The 27,868-nt window shown below is 45.8% G+C and overlaps 1 protein-coding gene across 1 annotated transcript in view; it reads right to left on the reverse strand.

The window, feature by feature from the left end:
* ARHGAP30 (Rho GTPase activating protein 30) overlaps positions 1-27,868 on the reverse strand; it is a 206,713-nt gene that overhangs the window by 102,879 nt on the left and 75,966 nt on the right. The window contains exons 2-4 of the mRNA XM_077256839.1: positions 23,340-23,442; positions 23,097-23,241; positions 22,403-22,485 (exon numbers count right to left, since the gene is read on the reverse strand). Of these exons, the coding sequence (XP_077112954.1) occupies positions 22,403-22,485; positions 23,097-23,241; positions 23,340-23,442 (331 nt within the window). The remainder of the gene's footprint in view (positions 1-22,402; positions 22,486-23,096; positions 23,242-23,339; positions 23,443-27,868) is intronic.

A 27,868-nucleotide genomic window follows, 5' to 3' on the forward strand; every position in this document is an offset into this window, starting at 1 on the left:
GGAAGACCATTACGTCTGTCGCCTCATACTACTTGGCGGAACATAATTCACAATGGAGTGGAACTAGGATCTTGGGACTGGAGGGTGTTCAAACCAATATCAGAGGTGGTGACATGACTGCAGAATTACTGAGACGAGAATCTAAATGGATTTTTGAACTGAATTGTGTAGCTCCACCTGGCCTCAATGAGGACTTGTTATTTACTGGGTTTTACAGATATACGTGAGGATTCTTATGGACAAGTCCTATTCTATAACTGTTTAAGATTTTTTATGCTTCGTTTTGTTATTTAGCCATCATCCATTTATCCCCCTTATATGGACAGCATATTTTTGTTCAAGTATCTAGAGGACTGCATTTCAACTATGTCAGCAAATGGTTATCCCCATTTGATTAATAATATCTTTTCCTTGGGGCTTTTTAGTCCTTGTTTGGATTTAAGTCCATATATCTGCTCCCCTCTGGGCTGTTCCTTCTTCAGCTCTAAAACACTGTTTTGAGGGAATATTTATAGGCATTAAATTGGGGTTTAAAATATATCAAAATATATAAATACTTTTGCATGAAGTTCTTTTTCAGGCTGTTGACAACATGGGGAGGGCAATAATGTATATGTAATTACTGGCTTTTGCCCTCAATATGGCTATGAGTGATGGTAATTGTTGGGTTATTCCCTTCATACTCAGGGTGTATATCTGGTTCTAGAAGTAATTGAATATCGGCGTAATTCTTTAGTTTTTTGTAGTTGTAAGACTGCACTTTGTATATGTGTTCGCCCGTTCTATTCGTCTTCTGCGTCTGTGCAGACATGCTTATTGTTGTTACTTGGCAACGAGGCTTTGCTTATGCGCAGGCGCCATTGCCCTGCCTCAGCGCTGAGTTTGTTGCTAAGCTCGAGCTACATACTTCCTGTGCACGGACACCGGCGCATGCGCACTTACTGAGGGCTTCTGGTGCTATGGCGCTGCATTCCCTGTGTACTCCACGCGGTCTAGGTAAGCAGCACAGCTGCATTATGTGTTTAATCAAGTTCAAATATATTTAACTACAGGCACCCCTTGCGGACAGCACCCTGACGAAGCCACCGCTGAGTGGCGACACGCGTTGGGCATCTGCTCTCTTTGTGTCTGACTTGGTTAGGATCAGGTCATTACACCTGATAGTCTTAAGGTATGGTATATGGCGGGTTTATTATGTGCACGTGTCTAGTCCAAAAACTGACATGTGCTAATACTCTGACTTTTTCTATGTGATTATATGTATACTAGATGGTGGCCCGATTCTAACGCATCAGGTATTCTAGAATATGTATGTATGTATATAGCAGCCACATAGTGTATAGCACAGGCCACGTAGTATATAGGAGCCATGTAGTATATAGCAGACAAACAGTTCGTGGCTAGTGTTGAGCATTCCGATACTGCAAATATCGGGTATCGGACGATATTCGCTGTATCGGAGTTCCGATACCGAGTTCCGATATTTTTGTGATATCGGAAATCGGAATAGGAAGTTCCCAGTGTGTGGTTCCCAGGGTCTGGAGGAGAGGAGACTCTCCTTCAGGCCCTGGGATCCATATACATGTAAAAAATAAAGAATAAAAAAAAAAAATATGGATATACTCACCCCTCCGGCGGACCCTGTACCTTAGCGGTGAAACCGGCAGCCTCCGTTCCTAAGAATGCAGTGAGTGTAGGACCTGCGATGACGTCGCGGCTTGTGATTGGTCGCGTGAGCGGTCACATGAGCGGTCACGCGACCAATCACAAGCCGCGACGTCATCGAAGGTCCTTCACTCTGCATTCTTAGGAACGGAGGCAGACGCTTGCAGCGGTGACAGCGAGGGGCCGTCCGAGGGTGAGTATATCCATATTTTTTATTTTTATTCTTTATTTTTTACATGAATATGGATCCCAGGGCCTGAAGGAGAGTTTCCTCTCCTTCAGACCCTGGGAACCATCCAGGATACCTTCCGATATTTGTGTCCCATTGACTTGTATTGGTATCGGGTATCGGTATCGGCGATATCCGATATTTTTTGGATATCGGCCGATCCAATCCGATACCGATACTTTTGAATATCGGAAGGTATCGCTCAACACTATTCGTGGCCTGTGCTATATACTATGTGGCTGCTACTGTATATACATACATACATATTGTAGAATACCCGATACGTTAATACAGGCCACGCAATATACAGTATAACAGTGGCCACGCAGTATATAACACAGCCCAAACAGTATATAACACAGCCCACATACGATATAACATAGCCCACGCAGTATATAGCAGCCACACAGTATATAACACTGGCCACGTAGTATATAACACAGGCCACGCAGTATATAACACTGCCCATGTAATATATAGCACAGCCCACGCAGTACAAAACACAGCCCACATAGTATCTAACACTGGCCACGTAGTATACAGCAGTGTGGGCACCATATCCCTGTTAAAAAAAATAATTAAAATAAAAAATAGTGTTATACTCACCCGCCGGGATCCAGCGAAGCTCCGGCGATGCGCGCGCGGCTACCGCCATCTTCCGTTCCCAGGATGCATTGCGAAATTACCCAGATGACTTAGCGGTCTCGCAAGACCGCTAATTCTTCTGGGTAATTTCGCAATGCATCTCTGGGAACGGAAGCTGGCGGCAGCAGCGCGCACCTCAACGGAAGGTGAGAATAGCAGGTTTTTTGTTTTTTATTATTTTTAACATTACATCTTTTTACTATTGATGCTGCATAGGCAGCCTCTGGGCTGTACCTTCTTCAGCTCTAAAACACTGTGTTTAGTAGCAGCGATAACGGAGTGCGTTACCCGCGGCATAACGCGGTCCGTTACCGCTGGCATTAACCCTGTGTGAGTGGTGACTGGAGGGGAGTATGCGGGCGCCGGGCACTGACTGCAGGGGAGTAGGGAGGGACTAATCGGACTGTGCCCGTCACTGATTGGTCGCGGCAGCCATGACAGGCAGCTGGCGAGACCAATCAGCGACGCAGGATTTCCGTTACGGAAGTTGAGGACAGAAAGACTGAAGTACCCCTTAGACAATTATATATATAGATTGGGGTGTGAATATGATGTTGGTGGACAACTTGGTGCTAAGCTCTTTGCACATTATGCGGTTAACAAACTTGGGTGCATAATCGTCCTCCCTGCCTTGTGCAACTCAGCACTATAACCAAAAGACTTGACACAGTTGTCCTTATATGATATTTCCTTACTATGCTGTTAGAGGCCTGGTTATTATACTAAGGGTCACGGGGTTATTTAAACAAAGAGTTCTTTTGAGTATATTTTGTATACATCTGTTTCTACTTCTAGTGGTTATATATCTACATTTATTTTTGGTTGCATTTGTAGGGGTTATATATATATATATATATATATATATATATATATATATATATATATATAATATTGCTATTTTTGCACACCATGAATATGCTGTCCATATAGAAGCCTAAAATATTTAATTGCCATCCCCACGAGTCTAGCACAGGTGATAGCCTCATTATGGGCTCTGTGTATTTAATGTTTATAAGGTACCAGTGGGTCCCCTTTTTAAATGTTTTTAAATGTTAGTGTCTTGTGTTAAATTGTAATAAAGCTGTGTTTACTTTCTGGTTAAATCCCTGCATTTTGGTGATCCCCATTTGTATGGCTAATTCCTTTTCTTGTTTCTCTGACAGAAGATATGTCGCTAATCCATGTTATGTAAATAAAAGCTTATAACCTGACGTTAAATTCATCCATTGGTTGTATAAATTATTCTTTTGAAAGCTGAAACCCTCCGAAATGTGGTTTAGGTTAAGAAAATAAATTGGCATCAATGCAGAAATATTTATCAGTTAATGGACACAGAATGGTCAGATTTTGGCAAGACAAAAGTTTTGTCGCCCACAGAAAGTAATGTGATATTCAAACAAATAATTAACTTAAAATACAAATATATGTTGCATAACATTGGTGAATGAAGTTATGGTGCTATTAGAGTCATATTTAATATTTTGTGTGACTCCCATGAGCTTGAAGGACTGCATCCGTTCAATGATTCATACATTTTGACTGAGTCCCGGCTTCCACAATGTTCACGCAGTGTGCTATTAGGAAAATGTAGCATCCTTGGCCACAAGCACTTGTCCAGATGTTCATGGTTAAGTGGACCTTCCCAGTAACAGCATTGGTCAGGGCATTGCTGATGTTATGGGAGACGTGCTTGTGTAAGGTATGGTTGGCACACCAGGAGAAATAATGATGGCTGGTGACCGAGTACTGAGGGACGGCCACTGCCATGAGGTTGCGGAAAGCATCCATCTCCACAAGTCTCACGGCAACATTTCCAGGGTAAGCAGTCAGGAAATGTGGCAGTTTAGTATTGTGGCCTGTGGCTATTTACACTTGGCTTCCAAGGACTGGGGTAGGGAAAACTGAACACTGCTCTGGGACAAGGACGTGGTTGCTGATGATGGTTGCAAGTGTGCAACGACAGGTGCAGGGTGTGAAGTATTGTAAGGAGGTGGTAGTGACCCTTATGTGCTTCCTCTCTCCTGAACACTGAGCACATGTGTCACCTGCGGCATCCTGACAGTTATTCATGTTAACTAATGCTAATGTAATGTGCGGTTCCCTAATGTACATTAATGTGTGTCATGCATTGTAATGTGATGTATTTGTTATATACTGTGTGTAAGCTTAGGGACAGTATAGGACCATAGGGGGATTAGAATAGAGGGGGCGCATTAGAGATAGAGACATAGAGAATAGGATAGATAAGAGTATTAGTTTAGGCACAGGCAGCAAGGAGTTAAGTAGATGGGAGGAGCACAGAGCAGGGAGTTATAGGACAGACACTTCATGGTTCTGTCTGAGACCTGGGCAGTCTGCCCAAGAGGCAGAACGCATACAGTGAGACAGTTACAGGCTGTGGGGGATAAGTCTGCAGATGGCAGTATGTGGCCCCCGGCTGAAGAATAGTGCAGTCGGGCACCAGCTCAACAAGAACATCCCCAAGAAGGATCCGAGGTTGACGACCTGGGCGGTAGCAGCTGAGATGGCATTCCTGGCACCTTTCCCTATTGGAAATGGAAAAGGGGCTGACAGGGAGCTGGTGATGCTGAAGGTATAGATGGGACACGAATAGTGTTGAGCATTCCGATACCGCAAGTATCGGGTATCGGCCGATACTTAGCGGTATCGGAATTCCGATACCGAGATCCGATACTTTTGTTGTATCGGGAATCGGTATCAGGATCGATATAATGTGTAAAATAAAGAATTAAAATAAAAAATATTGCTATACTCACCTCTCCGACGCAGCCTACACCTTACCGAGGAAACCGGCAGCCTTGTTTGCTTAAAAATGCGCGCGTTTACTGCCTTCCGTGGCTTCTGATTGGTCGCGTGCCGCCCATGTGACCGCGACGCGACCAATCACAACAAGCCGTGACGTAATTTTCAGGTCCTGAATGCCTAATTCTAGGGATTCAGGACCTGAAAATTACGTCACGGCTTGTGATTGGTCGCGTGCCGCCCATGTGACGCGACTCGACCAATCACAAGCCGTGACATAATTTTCAGGTCCTGAATGCCTAATTCTAGGCATTCAGGACCTGAAAATTACGTCACGACTTGTTGTGATTGGTCGCATCGCGGTCACATGGGCGGCACGCGACCAATCAGAAGCAGTGACGTCACGGAAGGCAGTAAACGCGCGCATTTTAAGCAAACAAGGCTGCCGGTTTCCTCGGTAAGGTGCAGGCTGCGTCGGAGAGGTGAGTATAGCAATATTTTTTATTTTAATTCTTTATTTTACACATTAATATGGATCCCAGGGCCTGAAGGAGAGTTTCCTCTCCTTCAGACCCTGGGAACCATCAGGGATACCGTCCAATACTTGAGTCCCATTGACTTGTATTGGTATCGGGTATCGGTATCGGATTAGATCCGATACTTTGCCGGTATCGGCCGATACTTTCCGATACCGATACTTTCAAGTATCGGATGGTATCGCTCAACACTAGACACGAACTGTCCAAAGATGCTGCTCGGATGGCAGAGGAAAGGAAAGTACAGACAGGACAGAGTCTGGCTAGAGGTACGGCCGTGAACGCAGAGAGTAAAGAGAGAGAAATGAGGGAGATACTAGAGTCTGCCCGTATGGCAGAGGAAGGGAAAGTAGGGAGGGAAAGTACAGGAAACATTGCCCTGTGTGAACTGTGCTGCTGATGTGAAGAATGCAGATAAGAAAATGTCTCTGTGTTTTAACTGTGCTGTCTGTGATATGAATACGCTGCTGTCTAGTAAAGTTTAGTAGTTGGAAAAAGACCTCGTCTCTGAAGTGATTTGTGGAGCTCATGAATGCAGAGCCGACATGGCAGCAGCTGAAGGAAATCTGTCAGAGCCTGGTAGTGTGATGTGGTGCATGCTGCACATCCAGCACAAGGGACTTTATTTATCTTTTCATGTACAAGGTGCCGGGGTGCTCACTGACTGTTGCTTAGTGAACTCGCCCATGACTACCACCTTGTGACACCCTGTTACAGTACCTTCGCCTACATCATGGACAGGGGATTGGCATGCACGTAGAACAGGGGACGAGACGTTGGTGTTACCTACAGAGACTATTTCTGGACCCTGGCGTTTGGCCCAAGTAGTCGGGAGCTTTGCTTGCATGTGCCTGAGCATGCTGATGGAGGTCAGGCTGGTAGTTGTGCTGCCCCTGCTGATGCTGGCATGGCAGATGTTGCACATGGTCTTTTTTTGGGTTAACTGGACTGGTTTTAAATAAGTGCCAGACTCAGGAACATGTAACCCTTGGGTTGGTAACTTCACCCGTGTTGGTGCTCTTGTAAGAGGGTGAACTGTAGTCCCACTGAGAGGGCACTAGGACCCTGTGGTTTTTGCCTGTTGCAGTAGAGAACAGATCCTGCAAGACTCCAAGAGACAATGTGTGCTGGGGGGTGGGGTTTGGTATCTCGTGTGTAAAGTGAAACAAGGAAGTGAGAGGAGAGAGAGAAAGGCGGGAAGGAAGAGCAGAGCTGCTGTGTTATAGCAAAGAGACTGTGAGAGGATTTTACTGCGAGTTTGTTGGAGAAAAAGAAGCTATTGAGAGACTTTGCATTGCTAACGTTTTTCTGGAGAGGAGCTAACCTTATTTTGAAAGACTGAAACTTTACTGCAAATCCACTACGTGTTTGAGAGTCTGTGATTCCCTGTGCATTGATTGGAGAAACAAGTCTGACCGATTGCTGATACAGAGACAGACGGGTTGTCGTGGAAGCATTCCTAGGAGCTACAGAAGAAGAGACAATATCGTGAGGCCACTAACTAAGTCCCCGGCGTTTGGGCTCGGCATCCGCCGATCAGACAAGAGGAGCTTGCTGTAACTTATTGGCGCTGAAGATATAGACTGGGCTGCAGCCTGTGCGGATTCCTACCTGAGAGGAGATCCATCTCAGGATACGGTACCATAAGTTATAGATACCCGGGTATCTCTGCTCTGAGTGTTTAATTGTTACTTAGAGGTGTATCTTATATTAGAGTTGTGTAAGTTATACTCAGTGTGCCATTCCAGGGGCTCCCTTTATAACACTACAATCAATTTACACTTGTTCCTGTTTTAGTTTCCTTGTTATGTAAATTTCTTACTAGTCTGTCGTAGCATACAGTTCTCAGGAGACCTTGGAGTGGCACAGTGATTTCAGCTGCCGCTGAGCTGGTGTATCTTGGGGTGCATTTACTTTAAAATTCTCCATATTACCTTTATTGTTTTGCCTTTGAGTAAATACCGTTGGAGATTTCTGCCTTAGTCTTGGTTTGTGACTCACTGGATCTTATTCGGACCTCTGGTCATTACATTTTTGGCGTAGTCGGCAGGATCCAGTGTTTGTCATGGACGAGGGCGAGGGTAGAAATGACCCCGCTGTATCCGCATCCCCCTCAGGGGTTGGGGTTCCCCTGGCAGCCGCGGCGATTTCGGGAGGGTATGTGCCTGTAGGAGCTTTACTTCAGCACATGCCGAAATACGACGGGCACAATATGGCGTTGCAAGATTGGGCTGAGAGAATCCGGAGTATTCTGCGCATGTGTAATTTGACCCCCGCGTTACGCGCTGAGCTGGCCTTAAATGCACTGGAGGGCAATATTAGACGTATGGTGATGGTGCGCCCAGAATCAGAGAGGGATACGTTAGAAAATATTTTGGAACTGTTAGAGGGGAGTTTGGGGGGCCGAGCGCGTGTGGCCCAGCTTCGGTCCCTATTCTTTAATCGTCCCCAGAGAGAGTGTGAGTCCCTGATGCAGTACTCTAATATCTTGCAAGAGACGCTGAATGAGATGCAGCGACTAGACCAGGGGGCCATGGGAGCGTTCCGGGAGGTAGACCGCTTGCTCCGGGATCAATTCATCACCGGTTTAGCTAATAGACTTCTCCGGGACAAACTGTTGGAAATGGCCCGGGCTGCACCAGAATTATCCTTCTGGCAGATTTACCGAGCTGCAGTGGAAAGGGAAGAGAAATCTGCTCACGTGCCCGAGGGGTCAGTGAACAGTGCCCAGCTGGAGGAAGGTGGGTCATCAGGGTCAGGGGGAGAGGGGTTGGTGAGCGTGGTACAAGCTTTGCGTGCTGAGGTGAAGGAGTTGAAGCTGAAATTGTCTCAACTGACAGTTGATCCCGCCTCTACCCCCTCACGGGGGCCTCCTGCCCCACCCCCTGGAACGGTGACCCCACAGACGGCCAGGTCGTCCTATCAGAATGAGTCAAGCCCTCGTCCACGAGGAGCAATCACCTGCTGGAAGTGTGGGCGCCAGGGACACATCTCTCGTTACTGCCGGACGCTTGCAGCCCCAGAAACCCCGTCGCCGGCTTTAAACTTCCGGCCGCTGCCATGAGAGGGCAAGCAGCAGCGGCCCCACCCACACAAAGCCCTTGACGGAATGAGCAAGATTTGTTTGCATGTAGTCCAGTGATAGAAGCAGAATTTGAAGGGCGGAAGATGAGGTGCTTGGTTGACACGGGATCCGAATGTACTATAATGCCACTGGAAATATATGAGAGATACTTCAGTCGACTAGTGATTCCAGAGGATGGCCGAGTGATACGACTGATCGCCGCAAATAATGGTCAACTGTCAGTCAAGGGAATCGTGTGGATGCAACTAAAAATGTTTGGTCAAGAGCTGGGGCAGAAAGGGGTAGTACTGGTGGATCACCCCCCTAGAAGAGGGATGGAAGTGACGCTCGGAATGAATGTGCTGCGAGACTTGAATCACCAGATGTATGCCAGTGAAGGACCCCGATACTGGGCCCGTGCAACAAGACACCGACCCACACAGAGAATTCTACACCGTCTAGTGCTGAGTTGCGACTTGCTGAAAAGTGCGGTCCCAGGTGGCCGGGTGGGCCGGGTCCGAGTGCCATCGAGGGCCCCGATCCTGCTGGGACCAAGACAAGAGGAACTCTTAATGCTGCCTGTGGGAGCTGCACAGAGATTGAATGGGCTTGAAGTGCTACTTGAGCCCGTCCGAGAGGGTTCCTCATTTGCCAAGGTACATGTGGCCCGGTCTCTGGCGATTGTGAAGAATGGACGAGTGCCGGTCCGATGCATCAATGTTTTAGATGAAGCTGTTGCAATTCCTGCTGGAACCATACTGGCTGAACTGTTCGTGCCGTCAGAAAAGGTGCCGGAAAATGCAGGATTCGAACTGCGACCAGACCAACAGTCATCCTGGACCTTTGCGGTCGAGGTAGGCCGGACTGAGCCTCCTACGGAGGAATGGAATGGTCATGTGATCATGGAGCAGATGGGAGTGGATCGGGAGAAGCTGACCCCCGTGCAGTTGGAGCAGTTGGAGAGAGTTTTGTGGGAACATCAAGAGACCTTTTCCCGACATGGAGAGGACTTCGGGTGTACCCAGATGATTGAGCATGAGATTCCAACGGGGGATACTCCACCCATTAGAGAAAGATATCGGCAAATTCCTCCAGCGCTTTATCAAGAGGTGAAGAGCATGGTGGCCAATATGCTGGATAACCAAGTGATCCGAGAGAGCCGGAGTCCCTGGGCGGCTCCTGTAGTTTTGGTCCGCAAGAAAGATGGGACACTCCGCTTTTGTGTGGATTATCGAAAATTGAACGCCCACACCGTACGGGACGCATATCCTTTACCCCGTATTGAAGAATCCCTGTGGGCTCTGGGTCGGGCCAAGTATTTCTCAACGTTGGATTTGGCAAGTGGGTACTGGCAGGTCCCAATGGCTGAAAAAGATCGGGCCAAGACAGCGTTTGTCTTGCCAATGGGGCTCTTTGAGTTCAACCGGATGCCTTTTGGCCTCGCCACCGCCCCGGGAACCTTCCAACGCCTGATGGAACATTGCTTGGGCGATCTAAATTTTGAATCAGTCCTGATATATCTAGACGACATTGTGGTGTTCGGAACCTCATTTGAAGATCATCTGGAGAAGCTGCGTCAAGTTCTCCGGCGGCTCAAGAGCTACGGCCTGAAAATAAAGCCAAAAAAATGTCAACTGTTACGAAACCAGATTGAATATTTGGGGCATCGGGTGACCCCGGACGGGGTACTACCTTTAGACAGTAAGATCAAGGCGGTACAAGAGTGGCCACCTCCTTGTAACCTGCGAGAAGTGCAGGCCTTCCTGGGCCTAGCAGGATACTATCGGCGGTTTGTGCCTAAATTCTCACAAGTGGTGAGTCCCTTGAATGAACTTTTGAGAGGGACAGCGCTAGGTCCTCGAAATCGCCCCATTCCATGGGGGCCCCTACAGAAAAAGGCATTTGATGAAGTGAAAACCGCCCTAACGAGTGCCCCATTGCTGGCCTACGCCCGGTTTGACACCCCTTTTTTGTTGTATACCGATGGTAGTCTTCATGGGTTGGGGGCAGTACTAGCACAGGTGCAGGACGGCCGAGAGCGAGTGATTTCTTATGGCAGCAGATCTTTAAGAGACTCCGAGCGAAATCCGGCTAACTACAGCTCATTCCGGCTGGAATTGCTGGCCCTGGTGTGGGCAATGACAGAACACTTCGCCGAGTATCTAACAGGAGCTGAGGTGCTAGTCATGACGGATAACAACCCGCTAGCTCACTTAGAGAATGCAAAACTAGGAGCGTTAGAGCAGCGGTGGGTCGCCAGACTAGCCAAGTTCAATTACCGCATTAAATTTCGCTCTGGTAGAGAAAACGGCAATGCAGATGCATTGTCAAGAGTGCCCCTTGGGTCATCAGGGGAAGATGTTGACGAACAACTTGAGGACACTGAAACTCCAGCTTTGGGGCAGATACCTATCTTCCAAAGTGTGGTACACTCAAGTGGGGTGGCCACCGGGATGCCCTGTGTCCTGGGTAAAACATCCTCAGATTGGACAAGAGTCCAGGATGAGTGTCCGGACGTTGCACTTGTGCGCCGTTGGGTACAAAACAAGGCCTGGCCCAGTGCAGAGGACAAGGCTCAGTTGTCCATGGAAGGAATGAAACTCCTTCGACAATGGGATAAATTGTGTGTGGAACAAGGTCTTTTGTATCGTAAGGTGTACCTGCCATCGGAGCTGCAGCATCGGTACCAACTGATAATTCCTGTGGGGATGGGTCCACTGGTCGCTCGTGAGGCGCATGAGAAGGGGGCCCATTTTGGAAGTGAAAAGACACTTCAGTGGTTGCAGCGAGTCCTCTACTGCCCTGAGTTGGGAGGGATGGTGGCCGACGCGTGTCGGCAGTGCCGAATTTGTGGGCTCAACAAAAGCCCTGAGCAGCGGGCTCCCACACAGTCTATTAAGACTTCAGCTCCACTGGAGCTACTCATGATTGACTACGTGTTGATAGGGTACTCTACGTCAGGGTACTCCTATTGCCTGGTGATGACAGATCACTTTACCAAGTATGCTGTAGCGGTGCCGACAAGAGATCAGACGGCCAAGTCGGCGGCTGAGGCAGTGTGCCGACATTTCTTCCAAGTGTTCGGGTGTCCGCAGAGAATACATTCAGATCAAGGGGCCTGCTTTCAGGGGACGCTGATGAAAGAGTTGCACCAGCTCTATGGTATCGAGCAGTCGAGAACAACGCCTTACCACCCTCAGAGTAACGGGGCGTGTGAGCGTTTTAATCGGACCTTGTTGCAAATGTTGAGGTCCTTAGAGAGTCAGCAACAGACATGCTGGCCTGAGTATCTCCCCGAATTGATGTGGGCTTACAATAACAGGGTGCACAGTACTACTGGTTACTCACCACACATGTTGATGTTTGGTAGACCTGGCCGAGACATTGAGGATTTGAACATGCCAGATCCCTCCTCCGCCCCCCCTCGGACTGCATCCGAGTGGGTACGAGAGCATCGGCGGCGGTTGAGGGTGGTGCATCAGGTGGTGGGTGACCGCCTTCGCCAGGTGGTCCATAGAGACACGCGACCTGTACAAACAGAGCTGTTCTCTCCGGGAGACAGAGTGTTGGTGAGGACAAAACGACGATCAGGAAAGCCGAGTGACCGATGGGAGGCGATACCGTATCTGATAAAAAAAACTGGTGAACCCTGAGATTCCAGTGTACGAGGTCGAACCGGTGGGGACAGGGGGGCCAACCCGTAATTTGCATCGTAACATGTTACAACGGTGCTGGTTTGAAGATTCGGCGCCTACTCCCCTAGAGCCAGAGGCCATGTTCCAAGGGGCGGGAACTCTGAATATTCTTGAGTTTGATGGTGTGCTTACCCCTGCGCCTGCTTATTTGCCCCCTGTGACCGATCTGGCCTCGGGTGATGAGAATGTTGGGGATATGGAGGATGTTGTTGAGGAGAGTGCATCAGGTCAACTGCTTGGTCCTGACGCTGTATCACAGGACATCGAGCCGCAGGAGGAGACAACTCCACTTGCGCCCACTAACACGACCACGGAAGAGACTTTAGCTCCCTCTAAGGTTGCACCTGTTGATGTAGGACTCAGGAGAACTACACGATCTACGGCAGGAATACCGCCTCAGCGATATGCTCAAGATGAATTTGAGTGGGAAGGTATGTCGAGGACGCCAACCTCTAGTGGGGTGGCATGTAAGAGGGTGAACTGTAGTCCCACTGAGAGGGCACTAGGACCCTGTGGTTTTTGCCTGTTGCAGCAGAGAACAGATCCTGCAAGACTCCGAGAGACAATGTGTGCTGGGGGGTGGGGTTTGGTATCTCGTGTGTAAAGTGAAACAAGGAAGTGAGAGGAGAGAGAGAAAGGCGGGAAGGAAGAGCAGAGCTGCTGTGTTATAGCAAAGAGACTGTGAGAGGATTTTACTGCGAGTTTGTTGGAGAAAAAGAAGCTATTGAGAGACTTTGCATTGCTAACGTTTTTCTGGAGAGGAGCTAACCTTATTTTGAAAGACTGAAACTTTACTGCAAATCCACTACGTGTTTGAGAGTCTGTGATTCCCTGTGCATTGATTGGAGAAACAAGTCTGGCCGATTGCTGATACAGAGACAGACGGGTTGTCGTGGAAGCATTCCTAGGAGCTACAGAAGAAGAGACAATATCGTGAGGCCACTAACTAAGTCCCCGGCGTTTGGGCTCGGCATCCGCCGATCAGACAAGAGGAGCTTGCTGTAACTTATTGGCGCTGAAGATATAGACTGGGCTGCAGCCTGTGCGGATTCCTACCTGAGAGGAGATCCATCTCAGGATACGGTACCATAAGTTATAGATACCCGGGTATCTCTGCTCTGAGTGTTTAATTGTTACTTAGAGGTGTATCTTATATTAGAGTTGTGTAAGTTATACTCAGTGTGCCATTCCAGGGGCTCCCTTTATTACACTACAATCAATTTACACTTGTTCCTGTTTTAGTTTCCTTGTTATGTAAATTTCTTACTAGTCTGTCGTAGCATACAGTTCTCAGGAGACCTTGGAGTGGCACAGTGATTTCAGCTGCCGCTGAGCTGGTGTATCTTGGGGTGCAATTACTTTAAAATTCTCCATATTACCTTTATTGTTTTGCCTTTGAGTAAATACCATTGGAGATTTCTGCCTTAGGGTACCGTCACACAGTGCCATTTTCATCGCTACGACGGCACGATTCGTGACGTTGCAGCGTCGTATAAGTATCGCTCCAGCGTCGTGTACTGCGGTCACACGTTGCAATACACGGCGCTGGAGCGATAATTTCATGACGTATTTGCGATGTAGAAGCCGTTGGTTACTGTGCGCACATCGTATACAACCTGTGTCACACAATGCAATCATGCCGCCACAGCGGGACACTAGACGACGAAAGAAAGTTTCAAACGATCTGCTACGACGTACGATTCTCAGTGGGGATCCGGATCGCAGTAGCGTGTCAGACACAGCGATATCGTAAATGCATCGCTGGAACGTCACGAATCGTGTTGTCGTAGCGATCAAAATTGCACTGTGTGACGGTACCCTTAGTCTTGGTTTGTGACTCACTGGATCTTATTCGGACCTCTGGTCATTACACTCTGGGCAACACTTGCCCACCCTGTGTGTCTGGCCACCCCACTGCCTCATCATGCCTGTTGTGGTGCTGCATATCATTCCCCCTGTGCTCTACTGTCCTCATTCTGCATGTCACCTTCCCAGGTTGGGTCAGTGTCACAGGGTTACCGCAGCGGAGCTGAGCCAGAAGACCACAGTGTTTGGGCGCTCCTAGTACGCTGAGAAGAAGCACTTCTCCAGTGTATTAAACGTGTTTATTTCTTCCAGCAGAACAAGGGTTAATTGGCCATATTGGAAAACTCCTTCATTCAGCTGTGCTTGGTTAGCCACTCCTTTTCCCTATAAAATCTGGGTAAAAAATCAATTACCAAGTCATCGTCAGTTTTAGCAATTTGCTGCATGATCCTGGAGTGGGAGAAGTTTGGATTGTGAAGGAGAGCTGGAGGAATTTATTAGCGACTGTTGGCTGGTTTGTACGCTTGGAAATTCCTTATACGTCACTGTTTTACTTTCTTCCCCCTTCCCACACACCCTGATGAACACCTCTGTTATATGTCTGTGTATATTTTGTGTGTGGAGTTCTCAGTTTACCCTTGTCTTCGTCACCCTGTCTGTCGGGTTGGTGTACTGCCATACACAGTAATAATAATAATAATAATTTTTATTTATATAGCGCCAACGTATTCCGCAGCACTTTACAATTAAGCGGGGACATGTACAAACAATAAATTCAGTACGAGTTAAGACAATTTAAACAGTGACATTAGGAGTGAGGTCGCTGCTCGCAAGCTTACAATCTACAAGGAAATGGGGGGATACAATAGGTGAAAAGTGCTTGTTATTTCAGGTCTGGCAATTATAATACATAGGGATTTTCATACAAAGCTGCATGATCCGGTCATCAGCCCGTGTGTTTAAGTGCAATAGTCAAGTATCAAGTGCAGTTAATCGTGTACATGGAGGGTGTGGAGACAGATGAATAGTAGGGTGCAGATTCAGAGTAATATTTGGAGGGAGGGAACAGGACAAAGTTAGTTTACTGAGTAGTTGGTGGGGTAGGCTTGTTTGAAGAGATGGGTTTTTAAAGCGTGCTTGAATAGGTCGGGGCTAGGTATCAGTCTGATTGTCTGGGGAGGTGCATTCCAGAGAGCTGGCGCAGCACGAGAGAAGTCTTGGAGACGGAGGTGCGAGGTTCGGATTACAGGGGATGTTAGTCTTAGGTCATTTGTAGAACGGAGGGCACGTGTAGGGCGATATACAGAGATGGGAAAGGAGATATAAGGTGGTGCAGAACTGTGGAGAGCTTTGTGGGTGAGAGAGATGAGTTTATACTGGACCCTGTAGCGAATGGGTAGCCAGTGTAATGACTGGCACAAGATGGAGGCATCGGTGAAGCGGCTGGACAGAAATATGACTCTGGCTGCAGCATTCAAGATGGATTGGAGAGGAGAAAGTTTGGTAAGAGGGAGACCGATTAGAAGAGAGTTGCAGTAGTCCAGACGAGAATGAATAAGAGCGACAGTAAGAGTCTTAGCAGTTTCAACGGTGAGAAAAGGTCGGATTCTGGAGATGTTTTTAAGATGCAGGTGACAAGAGCGAGTGAGTGATCGGATATAGGGAGTAAAGGAAAGTTCGGAGTCAAATATGACCCCAAGACAGCGGGCATGCTGCTTGGGAGTTATGGTTCAACCCTCCAGGGTAATTTTGATGTTGGGTAGAGTGAGGTTAGTAGAAGGGAGAAACACAAGAAGTTCCGTTTTGGAGAGATTTAGTTTCAGGTAAAGGGAGGACATGATGTTAGAGACAGCAGACAGACAATCCTTGGTATTTTGAATTAGGGTAGGGGTGATGTCGGGGGAAGAAGTGTATAATTGGGTGTCATCAGCATAGAGATGATACTGGAACCCAAATCTGCTGATTGTTTGTCCAATAGGGGCCGTGTAAAGAGAGAAGAGGAGGGGGCCTAGGACTGAGCCTTGCGGAACCCCGATAGTAAGGGGACGAGGAGAGGAAGAGGAGCCGGCAAAAGATACAGTGAAGGAGCGGTCAGAGAGGTAGGAGGAGAACCAGGAGAGGGCTGTGTCCTTGAGGCCTATGGAGCGGAGCATAGTGAGAAGGAACTGGTGATCCACAGTGTCGAATGTGGCAGATAGATCCAGGAGAATCAGCAGAGAGCAATGACCTTTGGATTTGGCTGTTATTAGATCATTAGAGACTTTAGTGAGGGCAGTTTCAGTGGAGTGTAAAGAGAGGAAACCAGATTGTAAGGGGTCAAGAAGAGAGTTATCCGAGAGATAACGGATTAGACGGGAGTGGACCAAGCATTCCAGGAGTTTAGAGATGAAGGAAAGGTTAGAGACAGGTTTGTAGTTAGCAGTGCAGTTCTGGTCCAGGGATGGCTTTTTAAGTAAAGGGGTTATGATGGCATGTTTAAATGAGGAGGGAAAGATACCTGAAGAAAGAGAGAGGTTAAATATGTTAGTCAGGTGAGTGGTGACCACTGGTGAGAGAGACTGCAGGATATGTGAAGGAATGGGGTCACTGTTGCAGGTTGTAGGCCGAGCAGAAGCAAGGAGCTTGGAGACTTCTTCTTCTGAAACAGGCTCAAAGATGTCTAGTGAGCTTGACGTGCGGCAGGGAAGGGGATCCAGGCACTGAGGAGATTGCGCTGAGATATCCTGATGGATGTGGTTGATTTTTTCTAAGAAATAAGTGGCCAGATCCTCACCGCTGAGGTGACTTTAGGTTTCAGGAGGGAGTTTAAGGTTTCAAAAAGTCATTTTGGGTTGTTGGATAGTGAGGTGATGAGGGTGGTGAAGTAGGATTGTTTGGCCAGATAAAGGGCAGAGTTATAGGTTTTGAGCATGAACTTATAGTGGATGAAGTCATCTGCTAAGAGAGATTTTCTCCACTGCCGCTCTGCACACCTTGAGCAACGCTGCAGGAAGCGTGTTTGCATAGTGTCCCAGGGCTGCCGTTGTCTGTGTCGTGTCTTTCTGCGTGTAGAAGGTTCTGCTTCATCTAGGGCATTCTTCAGTGTATTACTGAAGTGTGACAATGCTAAGTCTGGACAGGAGACGGAGGAGATGGGGGCTAGAGATGTGTGGAGATTGTCCACAAGCTGCTGGGTATTAATGGTATGTGTATTCCGATAAGTGTGGTAAGTGGGGGTGTCCCGGGTGAGGAGACAATTCTTGACAGAGAAGGAAAGAAGGTTGTGGTCCGAGAGCGGGAGAGGGGAGTTCATAAAGTCGTGCAGCGAGCCGGGACGGGAGCAGACCAGGTCCAGAGTATTCCCGTCCTCATGCGTAGGAGAATTAGTAAACTGTGAGAGGCCGAATGAAGAAGTTAGAGAAAGAAGATGAGCGGCAGATTGGGAGAGGGGATCATTGATGGGGATGTTGAAGTCTCCCATGATGAGGGCGGGGATGTCACCGGATAGAAAGTGAGTAAGCCAGGTGGCAAAGTGGTCTAGAAACTGGCGGGAGGAGCCTGGAGGGCGATAAATAACCGCCACTCGCAAGGAGAAGGGCTTAAAGAGTCTGACTGAATTAGAGAGGAAAAGATTGTGAATGTAAGTTAGTTTGACACACAAAGACCGTGCATTCCAGAGAGCACAGTGGAAAGCCATAGGAGAAGGCATGCACTGAATGTTAATAAGATTAGCAGGGTTTCTATATGCAGCTGGAGGAGAGTAATGTATGCTGGTGGAGGGGGGGCCAGGGTTCGGAGAGATGTCACCTGCAACTAGTAGAAGGAGAAATAACAGAAAGAGCAGGTGGTGGGATGATTTGTATGAACGTTTTGAGTGCTGCATGGCGGTAGTGGCCGGTTTGGAGTGGGTAAGAAATGTCAGAAGAGCCTCAGAGTAAGGGTACCTTCACACTAAGCGACGCTGCAGCGATATCGACAACGATGCCGATCGCTGCAGCGTCGCTGTTTGGTCGCTGGAGAGCTGTCACACAGACAGCTCTCCAGCAACCAACGATGCCGAAGTCCCCGGGTAACCAGGGTAAACATCGGGTTGCTAAGCGCAGAGCCGCGCTTAGTAACCCGATGTTTACCCTGGTTACCAGTGTTAAATGTAAAAAAACAAACACTACATACTTACATTCGCATCCCCCGGCGTCCGCTTCCCTGCACTGTGTGAGCGCCGGCCCTAACAGCAGAGCGGTGACGTCACCACTGTGCTTTGCTTTCCGGCCGGCACTGACACACTCAGTGTAGGAAGCTCTGAGCAGCAGCGCGGACGCCGGGGGACGTGACAGACATCAGAAGGTGAGTATGTACTGTTTTTTTTTTACTTTTACAATGGTAACCAGGGTAAATATCGGGTTACTAAGCGCGGCCCTGCGCTTAGTAACCCGATATTTACCCTGGTTACCATTGTAAAACATTGCAGGCATCGTTGCTTTTGCTGTCAAACACGACGATACACGCCGATCTGACAACCAAATAAAGTTCTGAACTTTCAGCAACGACCAGCGATATCACAGCAGGATCCAGATCGCTGCTGAGTGTCAAACACAACGATATCGCTATCCAGGACGCTGCAACGTCACGGATCGCTAGCGATATCGTTGCAAAGTCGTTTAGTGTGAAGGTACCTTTATACATGGGAGAGGGGAGAAGGGAGGGGTGGATATAGAGTGCCCAGAATGTGTTAAAGGGCGGGCGAGTTGTGAGAAAGCAGAAGTAAAAACAAATAAGAAGCAGATTGATATGATTAATGCCTAATGTAGTATGACTGACCAAGCATGATTGATTATAAAACTTATGCACCTTACCTGTCTCCTGCCCTGTCCAACTGCCATTGTCTAACTGCCAAGCACTTTAAACTGTTGCACACGCGAACCCGCACGCGGGCTATCCCAGCCAGACTAAATATATATGAATGGAGTGACTGCTAGCATCATGAACCAAATGGTCACAATCAGCAATTAACCAATTAGCATAAGGCCAGAGCAGGCATTACTATGCAGGGTAGACAACCAATGCTGAACAAGGCCATAAAGCAGTGGGACAAAAGGAAAAAAAAGATAGCTTTGAACACTTTAAATCAGAAGCCAAAAACAGAAAAAAAGAAAACAACACAGGAGTGATGGATAAAATACCATTTGCAAAGTCTTGCGAAATATGATTCAGTTCACACTTGCAGTCAGCACACAAATGGATGGATGGATGGATAAAATACCATTTGCAAAGTCTTGCTAAATATGATTCAGTTCACACTTGCAGTCAGCACACAAATGGATGGATGGATAAAATACCATTTGCAAAGTCTTGCTAAATATGATTCAGTTCACTCTTGTCTCTGGGCACTCGGCATGGTGGGAATAAGGAGGATCAGGGTGAGGATTATGTGGTCCAGAATCACTGTTACTGAGATTGGACCATGTGGAAGACAGGGTGGTGCTGGCAAAGTGACTGGAAGCATTATCTGCTATCCATCCAACCTTTTCACACTGGTCTGGCTTCAAGAGTGGTGTTCCGCACCCCTCTACAAAGTGGGAGAGGAAGCTAGCTTGAGAAGATGTGGTTTTTTTGCTCCTGCGGCAGGCACAATTTCACCTTGCCCGCGGCCTTGTCCTCTGAACTCACCATCAGCATCACGTTGACTTCCCTGTTCCTTACCATGCACTGTGCCTATTTTAAATTACATATGATATATTCCTGTTGAGAAAATGTTGCAGTATTACTATCGCAGAAAATTTTCAAACCTTTGATGGACTTCTTACACTGCAGTATCAATATAGTGATGCTATTTCTAACCAAACAAGTCTAACTTTTTTGTTTTGAGGCACAGCTGGAGCAGTATAAATGCCGTATAATATTTGACTGCTTAAAAAATTTGGAGGAAAATTGGCCCACCTCAGATGGACTTTTTACGCTGCAGTATCAATATAGCGATATTATTTGTAACCAACCAAGTTCTTTTTTTTTTGTTTATATGCACAAGTGAAGCACTATATATGCTGCATATTATTTCACTGCTGAAAAAAAATTGCAGTATTACCATTGCAGGAAAATTATCCCAACTCAGATGGACTTCTTACACTGCAATATCAAAATAGGAATGCTATTTGTAACCAAACAAGTTTTTATGGTTTTGATACACAACTAAAGCATTATAAATACCATATAATATTTCACTACTGAAAAAAATTTGCAGCATTACTATCACAGGAAGTTTTGCAAACCTCAGATGGACTTACACTGCAGTATCAATATAGCAATGCTATTGAGATCCAACCAAGTCTGGCTGTAGATTTTGATGCACAACTGCCACAGTAAAAATGGTCTTTAATATTTCCCTGCTCAGAACAACTTCCAGGATTAAGAGCAAAAAAAAAAAAAGAATATTATTAGCGCTGAGATAGGTTTTGGTATGAGTTGCAGGCTGCAGTATAAAGGGCGTGCAATTAACCCTATCCTGTCCTACACGATCCCTTCAACACAATCTCTCCCTAAGTTATGCTAACAGCAGTATTACTATTTATTTTTGATAACCCTAAGAAGGGCTGTTGTTGTACTTGAAAGACATATTAATGGTCTCTAATCCCTGCCTATATGTAGCTACAATTCTCTCCCCAATTCACCAGCACCTCTCCTTATTCTGCCTGTGTCTAGGGTACATTGTGATGAGCATGGCATCACGGATCTGATGACGCTATGCAGCCATCCGCTCACAGTAATGCCACAACCAAGATGGCTATGACATTACAGTGACTGGTAGGCAATCCCCACGTTTATTGGCTGTCTAAAAAACACCCAACATGCAAGGCGGGGACTTGACCTGAGTATAGAGCACACTAATGCTTGGGCAAGTCACGAGTAGTGGCGAGCACGCTCGTTCATCGCTAGTCGCTTAGTGTCACACATCTGCTGGTGTAACGGGATCCTTAGGCTGTGTGCACACGTGGCTTTTTTTGCGTTTTTTCGCTATAAAAACGCTATAAAACCGTGAAAAAAACGCTCACATTAAGCATCCTATTTAATAGAATGCAATCCACATTTTTTGTGCACATGCTGCGTTGTTTTCCTGGGCGGAAACGCCTTCCAGAAAAAAACACAGCATGTTCATTAAATTTGCAGAATCGTGGGGATTCCGCACACCTAGGAATGCGTTGATCCGCTTACTTCCCGCATGGGGCTATGCCCACCATGCGGGAAGTAAGCAGATCATGTGCGGTTGGTACCCAGGGTGGAGGAGAGGAGACTTTCCTCCATGGACTGGGCACCATATAGAATTAAAATAAAAAATAGTGATATACTCACCTTCTGATGGCCCCCGGAGTCTTCCCGCCTCTCAGCGGTGCACGCGGCCGCTTCCGTTCCCATGGATGCTTAGTGTGAAGGACCTGCGATGATGTCGTGGTTACGTGACCGTGACATCATCGCAGGTCCTGCACACAAAGCATCTATAGGAACGGAAGCCACCGCGTGCACCGCTGAGAGGCGGGAAGACTCCGGGGGCCATCAGAACGTGAGAATAACCATTTTTTTTTATTTTTTTATTATTTTTAACATTATATCTTTTTACTATTGATGCTGCATAGTCAGCATCAATAGTAAAAAGTTGGTCACACTTGTCAAACGCTATGTTTGACAAGTGTGACCAACCTGTCAATCAGTTTTCCAAGCGATGCTACAGATAGCTTGGAAAACGCTAGGATTCTGCAAGCTAATTATGCTTGCAAAACGCTAGGAATATGCATGCCAATTCCGCATGCGATATACCCACGGCATGAGTTGCAGAATTGCCGCGGCAATTCTGCGACGTGTGCACTTAGCCTTAAACTTGACTTCTCCATTAACATGTTTTCATACTTATCTGAGCAAATGTTATTCCAATAGAAGGGGAGATAGTCAGCAGTTACAATAATAGCACTTATCTTCAGTGGAAGCACTAGCCTGGAAAAATAGAGTGTATAGGGTTTGCAAACATTTCTACCTGTAATGTGAAAGTGGAAGCTCTTTCAGAACTTCTCTAATTTTTATCAGTCTCTGCTCCTCCAGTTGTATAGCCACTGCATCCTGAAAAAGACAAAATTACAACACATAAACATATGCCAGAGTCGATTCTAAATGTTTGCTTGGGAAACATCTGGTAAGTTTCTGGCCACAATGGGAACATCTGATGTGTTTCTGGCTATGATGGGAACATCTGATGAGCTTTTGGCTATGATGGGAACATCTGATGAGTTTCTGGTTATGGTGGGAACATCTGATGTGGTTCTGGCTATGGCTGGAACATCTCAGGCCATGATAGGAACATCTGATGTATTTCTGGGTATGGTGGGAACATCTGATGAGCTTATGGCTATGATGGGAATATCTGATGTGTTTTTGACTATGGTGGGAATATCTGATGTGTTTCTGGCTATGGTGGGAACATCCGATGATTTACTGGCTAATGTGGGATCTGTCCTTTGTTGTTTTTTTTTGTAATGTGTGGAGTGGTTTGCATGTTGACTGAGGATAGTTGAAGTAAATAACGAGTGTTTTATGATGGTGGAACCATTTGAAGGTTCTAAGGATTTCTAAGGATAGTAGGGATATTTAATAGGGCATCTGGGGATGGTGAGACCATTTGATGAGTTGCAATACAGTCTGAATTGTTAGGCGAACATGTTTGATATACGTACAGCAAACTTGTCATAGAGCTGATATGTTAGAAGTGGATTAGGCAATTCTCTGAAATATGCTTTGCAGAGGGAGCTGACACAGTGGACATCTTGCAGGTAAGTACTCTTATTTAAGTCGGGGGGGCGTTCTATGTCAAACTCCTGTCTGGATTGGAGAGATAACACAACAATATTATACAACATAATGTCCTCTAAATCAATTTTCATGTTTTTATTCTGGGGAACAATTTAAAAGCCACATACCTCAATTTCTGTACATTGGAGGCAATGCCGCACAACCTGTAGATACCATCCACGATTCCATGTTCCTCCACAAACTCTGCACAACTTTTCAGAACCTGAGGAACTGACCACACAAGCTTATAAGTTGGTGATTTCACTGTGCTGGACCTTTTGAAATTGTTCCAGAAAATGAAATATTTCTCCCAGAAAATTATTGCAATTCCACATGTTTTGTTATACACGTGTTTGTTTCCTTTGTGTGTATTGGAAGAACACAAGAAAAAACAGCAAATTGGACATAATTTCACACAAAAACGCAAAAATAGGCAAGACAAAATTGTTGGCACCCTCAACTTAATGTTCGGTTTCACACCTTTTGGAATAAATAACTGCAATCAATCACTTCCTATAATCATCAACAAGCTGACATCTCTCAACTGGAATTTTGGAGCTCTTTTCTTTTGAAAACTGCTCTAGGTCTCTCATATTTGAAGGCTCCTTCTCCCAACATCAATTTTTAGATCTCTCCACAGGTGATCAATGGGCTAATTGAAGTATGTTTGGAGTCATTGTCCTGCTGGAAGACCCATGACTTTGGATGCAAACCCAGCTTTCTGACACTGGACACTACATTGCCACCCAAAATCTTTTTGAAATCTTCGGATTTCAAGATGCCTTTCATGATATTTCAGTATCATTGGAATGATGTGCATTAACAAAAAGCTCTATCTTGGTCACATCTGTTCACAAGATTGGTGATGAGTGAGTATACTCGTTGCTCAGGTTTTCCCGAGCACGCTCGTGTGATCTCCGAGTATTTGTTAGTGTTCGGAGATTAAGTTTTCATCTGGGCAGCTGAATGATTTACAGCTATTAGCCAGCTTGATTACATGTGGGGATTCCCTAGCAACCAGGCAACCCCCACATGTACTCAACCTGGCTAATAACTGTAAATCATTCAGCTGCCCAGATGAAAACTAAGGCTATATGCACACGTTGCAGATTTGACTGTGGAATTTTCTGTGCAGATTCTGCATTTCTTGGCAGAAAATGCAGGTCAGAATCTGCACTCTTTTTGGTATGTGCACACGGTGCAGATTTTTCTTCCTTTTTTTACCCCTGTGGATTTCTATTATGGAATGGGTGGAGAAACGCAGCAGATCTGCAAAAAGAATTGACATGCGCCTTTTTTTGAATCTGCTGCGTTTTCTGGGCAGATTTTTCTGCACCATTAGCACAGCATTTTTTTTGCCATTGATTTACATTGTACTGGGAATCACTTGCGGATCTGCAGCGTTTCTGCACGGAAAAAAACGCTGTGGATCGGCAAGAAATCTGCAACATGTGCACATACCCTAAATCTCCGAACACTAACAAATACTCGGAGATCACCCGAGCGTGCTCAGGAAAACCCGAGCAACGAGTACACTCGCTCATCACTACACAAGATGCTTTCCCAAAAGGATTTCGGCTTACTCACTTACATTTTGACAACAGTGTCATGGGTTGTAGACTTCTTGATTATGATGCGCACCGTGGACAAAGGAACATCAAGATCTCTGGAGATGGACTTGTAACCTTGAGATAGTTGATATTGTTCAACAATTTTGCTTCACAAGTCCTCAGACAGACAGTCTCAGACAGTTCTCTCCTCTTTCTGTTCCCCATGCTTAGTGTGGCACACACAGACACACAATGCAAAGACTGAGTCAACGTCTCCCCTTTTTATCTGGTTTCAGGTGTGATTTTCATATTGCCCACACCTTTTACTTGCCACAGGAGAGTGTGAAGGAGCATCACATGCTGGAAACAAAGTTGTTCACCCACAATTTTGGAAAGGTGGCAACAATTTTGTACAGCCCTTTTTTGGGTTTTGTGTGGAATTATCCAATTTGCCATTTTTTCTGTTGTTCCAATACATACAGAGGAAATAAATGTTTGTATAATAAATCGTGTGTAATTGCAATCATTTTCTTGTAGAAAAGCTTCATTTTCTGGAACAATTTCAAGTGTGCCAGCACTTTCGACCATGACTGTATATCCTAACAGCGAGGGAGCCCTACTTTACACATGTCTTCTCTTTGTTGTCACTATACCTGACACAATCTTTTCTGTGAAGCCGAAAGCATTAAGCTTTTATAACAAACTCCGACAAAATTGTTAGCGGCTTCCTCAGAGTCTTATTGTGTTTTTCAGCCAGGGTTATTCTCTGTATAGCAAACATTTTCTTTATTCCTTGCAAGGATCTAGACAAATTTATTTTGACAACTCCATGTACAACCAGGTCACAATCTTGTCTCTGGTGTTCCTGTATCTCATAACCACATGGTGATCAGATGCTTTTACTTATATTTTGTCAAATTTCCACTTGGTAGCATTGGTGTAATTTAAGTGATGGCAATGTTCAGTGACATTGGTTTTCTCAGACAAACTTACAGCTCCTCTGTAAACATAGCTTTGGGGCACCGAAGGTTTATTAATTCAGATCCAGGTCTCAGGCTTTGGAGAACAGTTGTGGAACAGGGACCAGATGGAGTCCAAAGTGACTCCATCTGCTTCATTATATTGAATGGTTCCATCTGTGGTCTATCTGAATCCCATTTTTTGAGTGTTTAGTCAGAAACACCAACGCTAAGCGTAGAGCATATGATAATTTTGAACCTATCTTTATTCTGATCATTAGGAGGTAGAATTAAAAAATAATCAGCAGTTCAGGATTTTTTCCATCGTTCACAGATGCAGTACAAGTGATAGGTAGAAATAAAGATGCGCACTCAAAAATAGATAGCGGTGCTGGCTAGACCGGAGAAAGATCCAGATACTAAAGCATATAGCATACAGCCGCACTCTTGAGGGTTCCTTCCAAATATAAGTTTATTATCATACAAAAAAGGTTCACCACAGTGATAAGTGACAAAAAAAGAGATACAAATTTCTCAAGCGATTCTTTTAGAGGACAAGAGGTGATAGGGTGTGGGGTAGAGGATCAGAGAGTCCAGCAAACAGGAGAGTCCAGCTGTTGGGGGAAGAAGACAGTAGTGGACAGTTGGAGTGTGGGATGAAGGATCAGAGAGGGCAGCAGACAGGAGAGGGGAAGCTGCTTAGGGAGAGTACAGATAGAGTGCGGTGTGGAGGACAGAAGATAGAAGAGGAGAGCGTCTGGGGCAAAGGACAAGAATGGACAGCTGGGGTGGCGGGTGAAGGATCAGAGATAGCAGCAGGCAGGTGAGGGAGGCAAGACTAGAAGAAAAATACATTTTCTATATAACTTTGTGTGGGTATACAGACTCCTCCTTTCAGTGCCCATTACGCAGCTCAGACGCCACATCATGTAGGAGAAAGGAGAGACAAGATTTTTATGTCCTCCCATTGCAGAGTTCTTGTTCCATGGAAGAGCAGACAGTGGTTCTACATCTCTGTGCTGACGGGCAGGCTCGCCGCTTAAGAATTATTAAGTGAGTGCAGGAAGGAAAAAATGTTCCATGCTTTTTGGCCCAGGCACTCTTGAGACTGTAGGCCATATAACAGTCCCTTTGGCTGCTACAGGGGTAGTTCTACCCCCGGTATCACTGTAATCGTACTGACTTGAAGAATCGTGCTGTGTTATCACTTGCACTTCAACATATAGTATACAGCCACACTCTTGAGGGTTTCTACCAAATATAAGTTAATTATCGTACAAAAAAAGATTCACCACAGTGATAAGTGACAAAAAAGAGATACTAATTTATCAAGCGATTCCTTTAACGTTTCGACCCGAGCCGGGTCTTTCTCAAATTCGCTAAAAAAAATAAACATTGTGAGTGTAATATACAAGACAAATTATGTAATATACACAAACATATTAACAACATAAAAGACCAAGAAAAATAAAAAATTAGAAAAATATATAAAATTAGACTCCCCTGTAACATCAAATATAAACTTACTGATCCCATAGCAGATAAGTCACATATAGATCAAAAAGTATTATTAAGATAGAGATAAAAAAAAATATATATTTTAACAATATTAAAATATACACAAGAAATTGAGCAGAGTGCCTCAAACCGTAGAACACGTATACACAAGGAGGTTTAGCTGGAGCAGTGTGCATGAATACACAGGAACATATGTCAATGCAACCAAGTACATTCTGTGTCAATCTGTGGACATCAATATGCATAATTTTACAGGAACGGTATGCCACCTATGTAGATGACAGGGAAGGCACAAAAAAGGAATTTATAGATACATAATTAATACAGCCCTGCTTAGAATACACATGCAGCTAATAAACCACTATAGAGCCATATGATATAGAGGCAAATGCTGCATATGTGCCTATGATAAAAAAAATTTTTTTTATAGGACCAATACCCTGTGCCTAATACATGTTACCGGGGTCTGCGCTGTCTCCACAAATAAGATGCCCAGTGGCACGCTACAACTCCTGATCCCCTGTAACATCAGTTTGGGAAATTTAAGCGATAAACAGTATCAAGATAAGTCATAGAAGGGACCAAAGAAATTCATGAAAATGCACTATTAACCCCTTTCTGACATCAGAC

This window comes from Ranitomeya variabilis, chromosome 1, assembly GCF_051348905.1.
Source record: "Ranitomeya variabilis isolate aRanVar5 chromosome 1, aRanVar5.hap1, whole genome shotgun sequence".
Classification (NCBI taxonomy): Eukaryota; Metazoa; Chordata; class Amphibia; order Anura; family Dendrobatidae; genus Ranitomeya; species Ranitomeya variabilis.